The sequence below is a fragment of the Triturus cristatus genome, chromosome 10 (genome assembly GCF_964204655.1).
Source record: "Triturus cristatus chromosome 10, aTriCri1.1, whole genome shotgun sequence".
NCBI classification, from domain to species: domain Eukaryota; kingdom Metazoa; phylum Chordata; class Amphibia; order Caudata; family Salamandridae; genus Triturus; species Triturus cristatus.
The window spans coordinates 1,170,984,555-1,170,989,622 of record NC_140593.1 but is presented as its reverse complement, the minus strand read 5'-3'; the positions used below and the strand labels follow the sequence as shown (position 1 = coordinate 1,170,989,622).

The window sequence follows — 5,068 nt, the reverse complement described above, 5'->3', positions numbered from 1 at the left end:
GGTGGCTGGTGGGTGCAGGTGAGTGAGACCCTCAGCACTGCGAGCCAGAGCTGCACGCGCTGCTCCCATCAGCGAGGCCTCCTCCAGCTCCGTGGCCAATAGCACGCAGCGCACCAAAGCACGCATGACGCTCCGACTGTCACGTGCTGCTACTTAAGTTCTAAGGACGCCAAAGGGCTCTTTTCTCTAATTGTTAACAGATGCCACCTTCATATTATGGATAAGCACTGTCTGTAATACACTCAGTCGACAACATATATTGTCCCTAAATAAAAGGCCATCCATGTCAAAAGCAGACGGGTGGGCACTCTAGCCTCGTCATAGATTTTTCTTCCCCAGATTTTCTCCTCCGGAAGAGTCAAGTTCCTTGATGTCTGAACACTGGACGACCTCTCGCTCAAACTAAAAACTCCACCCTTCTGATGAACATAAAAGTATTCCCAGTGGGTTCAATTTATTCAACAAGGAGATTATCCCCGTCTACAATAATCTTTACAGCCAACATCGAATTGATGGAGTTATCAAGAACACTCTCTGCACTCTTAAGTACAATGTTAGATGCAACTTCTGGATTCACCTCACATATCTCACTCACCCATCACTCTACCAATCATTGTCTTTCTAATAGCATCCACCACAAGGTCCCTTTGTTTCATTTATTATAATATCTGCACACATTTGTTCCAGTTGATTATTAATCAATACATGCAATGGATGCTTTATGTTGATATTGTACCATTGCATCTTTTATGGCCAAATCGGGCGAAAAAAAGAAATAAACTTGAACTTGAATACATGCAATATAAAAATCACCAAAAGGGCGAATTGTGTCAATGTCAGTCTGCAATGGTGTTACCAGTAACATAATCATTTCTGCAGCTTCTATTAAGGTGACAGCTTGCTGCTGAACCTTCGCAGGGATCCCATCACCTCTTTGTTCCTCAGAGTGTAGATCAGTGGGTTTAGCATTGGGGTAATTGCACTATAAAACAGAGCCAGTAGTTTGTCCTCCTCGAGGGAATAGCTGGCCTTAGGTCGCAGGTACATGAATGAGGCAGTACCATAGAAAAGGCAGACAGACGTCAGGTGGGCAGCGCAGGTGGAGAAGGCACGACGCTGACCCTCAACAGAACGCATCTTCAGCACAGTGAAGGCCACACGGATATAGGAAGTGAGGGTGAGTAGAAAAGGGGTGAGCAGAATGACCACACCGATAACAAAGTTTGTAACTTCATTAGCAGATGTATCCGCACATGCCAACTCCAAGACTAGCCGGATGTCGCAGAAGAAGTGGTTGATGATGTTGGGTCCACAAAATGGCAAGGTAAAGATAAATGTTGTATTGCCTAAGGATATCAGTGTACCACTGGCCCAACATCCGGCAGCCAGACCCTGGCACAGTCTCCTGTTCATAATAAGATGGTAGTGCAAGGGGTGGCATATGGCCGTGTACCTGTCGTACGCCATTACAGCCAAGAGGAAACATTCGGTTGTGCCCAATGAGAGAAAGAAGTGCATTTGAATGGCACAGCCAATGAACGAGATCCTCTTGTCCGCGGCCAAAAGGTTAGTCAGCATCTTGGGCATTGTGACTGACGAATAGCAGATCTCCAGAAATGACAGGTTGCGGAGGAAGAAATACATTGGGGTGTGTAGGCTGGGGTCTACATGCAGGACTAAGAACACAGTTGCATTTCCCGTTATAGTGATGAGGTAGACAATTGAGAAGATGATGAACAGTAGGAAGCTGATCTCAGGGGAACCAATAAAGCCTAAGATGATAAATTCTGACACAGAGGTCTGGTTCACATGCCCCATTGGTCTGGCGTTGGTATTGCTGTTCCACAGGTAGAGATGTTGGAGGAAAACAATCACTCACCAGCAGAAATGTGTAAATGGTCTGACTCACACTGCTTATGCCAGGTTCTCTAAAAATCAGTGTGGAAAGGATGCTACTTCCACAAATACCTCAAATTTAAACATACTCCACTTATCGGTCTCCACACTAAGGTCTTCATTTAGCAGCCAACATTTCAGGTGGCAGCCCTGCTGGCCACCCGAATTAAGAGTTTACGATCAGTTTGGATTTTTTGACAATGTTGTTCTTGCCTTCAAAGCTGGTGCTTTGTCAATGAAAAAAGAAAAGGAAATTGGTTTTACCATCCTCTTCTAAATGAGAACCTACATCATGTATAATACTAATCAACCCCCAACTCTCATTTCATAGATACATCAATAGCACAACGTTTACTGTTCAAAATCAAACTACTGACCAGACTAAAGCCACGTCTCCATCCCAAATACTTAATATGGACACAATTCCTCCTGCCATGTAATCCCATGTAACACCCCGCCCCTATTCTCCATTCAGCACTGGTGTCCTAAAATGGAAATCTCAGGGTGCTAGCGGGTCTTAAATACTGTGAACACGACTCACAAAAGCTAGAATTTTATGCATAAGTGTGATGTCATCACTGTGGTTACTGAGGCCAACGGCCACTCCTACGGCCAATGGCAAGTCATAGAATGTCAACCAGCAGAGATGAAGTTTTTATTATTTTTTCTTTGCATTAAGTATTCCTCCGCTATCTCAAAAATATATCATAGCAAACAGTAGCAGCGAACGAAATACGGGATAAGTTATGAAGTTCAAGAACTCATAAAAAAATTAAAACAACTCATGAAACTATTAAATAAGGTTTACTGTCTTTTAACGAGAGGAGAATATGGGCACATGACGAAAATGGAGGGGAAAAAAAGTGAGAGGGAAACAGAAATAAAGAGGCAAGATTGGATGAACATTCTTTTCAATAGTTTATTTTATTTTATATTAAATTGGGTTTAAGAGACATTTTTCAAACAAAACATTGGGTCATTAATATAAACGTTTCACTGTAGATGTGTCCTAAAATATAATTCAAGTGAATTGCCTCACCCCGTGTTATAGGACTAATATGACACCAAGAGCTGCTAAAGATAGAGACAGGACCTTCAAAGAACTAGTTCAGCAGGCAAATTACAAGTGTCTGATCACAAGCGCCCTTTGATGCCATCAGGGGAGTAGCTTAGTCAGTAGAAATCAGGGGTGTGTGGGTGAGATTTTCCAACAAGCACTGAAATGTACCCAGCCAGCAAAAGAAGATAGCATCACAAGTTATGGAAGTGCTGGGGATGGGGGATATTTTAGGGCAGTGATACCCAAAGTACGGCCCGGGGGCCGCATTCGGCCCTCCTGACCTTTATGTGCGGCCCCCTGGTCAAAAGCAGCCCTGGCTGCTGTTCTATCAACTCAGCACTAACAATAAAAATATGTCAAATAAACAGGCAAGCATTTATTTAAAGGTTAATTGCAGTTAAAGAAAATAAGTTAATAGGTTGCCCCGCATCGCCTAACTTCAGGAACACCTTCATTTATAAAGACATCTTGCAGCCAACGTGTAAACATATGAGAAAGTCTCTTCAAAATGTGCATTTTATTAACACGCAGAATCGTTTCACATTAGTACATTAGTAGATCAGATTATATCCGTGCATTGAGAAGTATTATTTTAGAAGTGATACTTTTCAAAGATGAATTTAGAAACATGTATGCTTCCTCCTCACCCTGACAACAATGCCAATGATGAACTCAAGTGGCAAGTCAGTTGTTATGAGCACTCTTTGGGGGGCTTCGGTTCCTATTATACATGAACAACATTATAGTGGTTTATTAAATTAAGCGCAGGAAAAGATTTTTTACATCGCACATCCTGAAGTCATGTGTTTCGAGGTCCTCTCATATAATGACTAAACAGGAGGGAAAATGAAATAAAAGAATTGCGTCGGATGACACCATTTGATCAAGCGAGGAAGGCAAGATTGATCCTAGGTTTTCTAATTTCATATGGTGCAATTCAATTCAGGCATTAGATGTACATACTTCGCTTTCCCAACACCCACCTTAACTCCAGCACCCCTAATCTCTGACCACACTTTGCCAACATCTGTGCAGCCCTCAGTCACATCACCACCCAAACTTTTTGTCCCCTGTTAAAATGTTTGCGGGTACCCATGTTATAGGGAATGAAGGTTTTCGAGGAAGAAGAAGTTTAGGGGAGTTTTATAAATGCAATGAGTAGGTGAACATTATTCTGAAAAATAAAGAGCAGGGGTGAAGTGACTATGGGTGTCTAGAGTTCGTTTAGAACATGACTTTAAGGGCCAGAAGGTGTCCTGCACTCCACACATTATGGTTATGTTTTGGGGAAACAAACATTGCAATGCAGTCATTACAACGCACTACCTTTACAACGCATGCCATTAGAACGCATGTCATTACAACGCATGCCACTACAACACATGCCATTACAACGCATTATAAGGTGAGTGTTAGGAAATAGTAATTTTTACCCCTACACTATCCAACACTTACCCTACTGTTGCACTCAGTGGAGTGGGAATAGTAATTTTTACCCCTACACTATCCAACACTTACCCTCCTGTTGCATTCACTGGAGAGGGATTAGTAATATTTACCCCTACACTATCCAACACTTACAATATTGCTGCCCTAAAAGTATTATGTGTTGTAATTGTATGTGTTGGAATGGTATACGTGGCAATGGAATGTGTTGTAAGTGTAGTTTCTAAAACTGCATTGTGATGGCATGCGTTGTAAAATCATGTGTTGTAATAGATGTTGCGATGTAAAATCTGCGTTGTAAAGTCATGCGTTGTAAAAGTTTGCGTTGTAACGTGTCCTATTCATGTTTTGTGATGCTGCTAAGGGTGAACAGGACCATTGGCTGTGTAGAGGGCAGACCCGCCAAGGGCGGTCATATAACACTTTCTTGCAGCTGTCCTATCAGACATTAGCCTGGTACTCTTAATGCTCAGTGTGCTCCTGCACGCAGCTCGTGCTGATATCCCTCCCAGTATCAATGATCCGCCTGTAGGTGCCTGGCCTTCCCAGACAGAGCACCCTTCCTCCCAACCCACTCCTGTTTGGAGGGGTCAAGCAATCCTTTGACTCATGTTTGCATTCCAAGCAAGTGAAATGCCTCACATACCTCAGTAGAATGACCTGAAA

The 5,068-nt window shown here is 42.7% G+C and overlaps 1 protein-coding gene across 1 annotated transcript; it reads right to left on the bottom strand.

Annotated features, from left to right (window-relative positions):
• Positions 1–885: 885 nt before the first annotated feature.
• Positions 886–1,818, bottom strand: LOC146796887 (olfactory receptor 5V1-like). The gene has a single exon (XM_085631420.1). It carries the CDS (start codon positions 1,816–1,818, stop codon positions 886–888), a length of 933 nt encoding a protein of 310 aa, XP_085487546.1.
• Positions 1,819–5,068: the final 3,250 nt, after the last annotated feature.

Bases quoted from the DNA above. Each gene is read 5' to 3' on its own strand.
- LOC146796887 (XM_085631420.1), bottom strand. From the start codon at position 1,818: ATGGGGCATGTGAACCAGACCTCTGTGTCAGAATTTATCATCTTAGGC.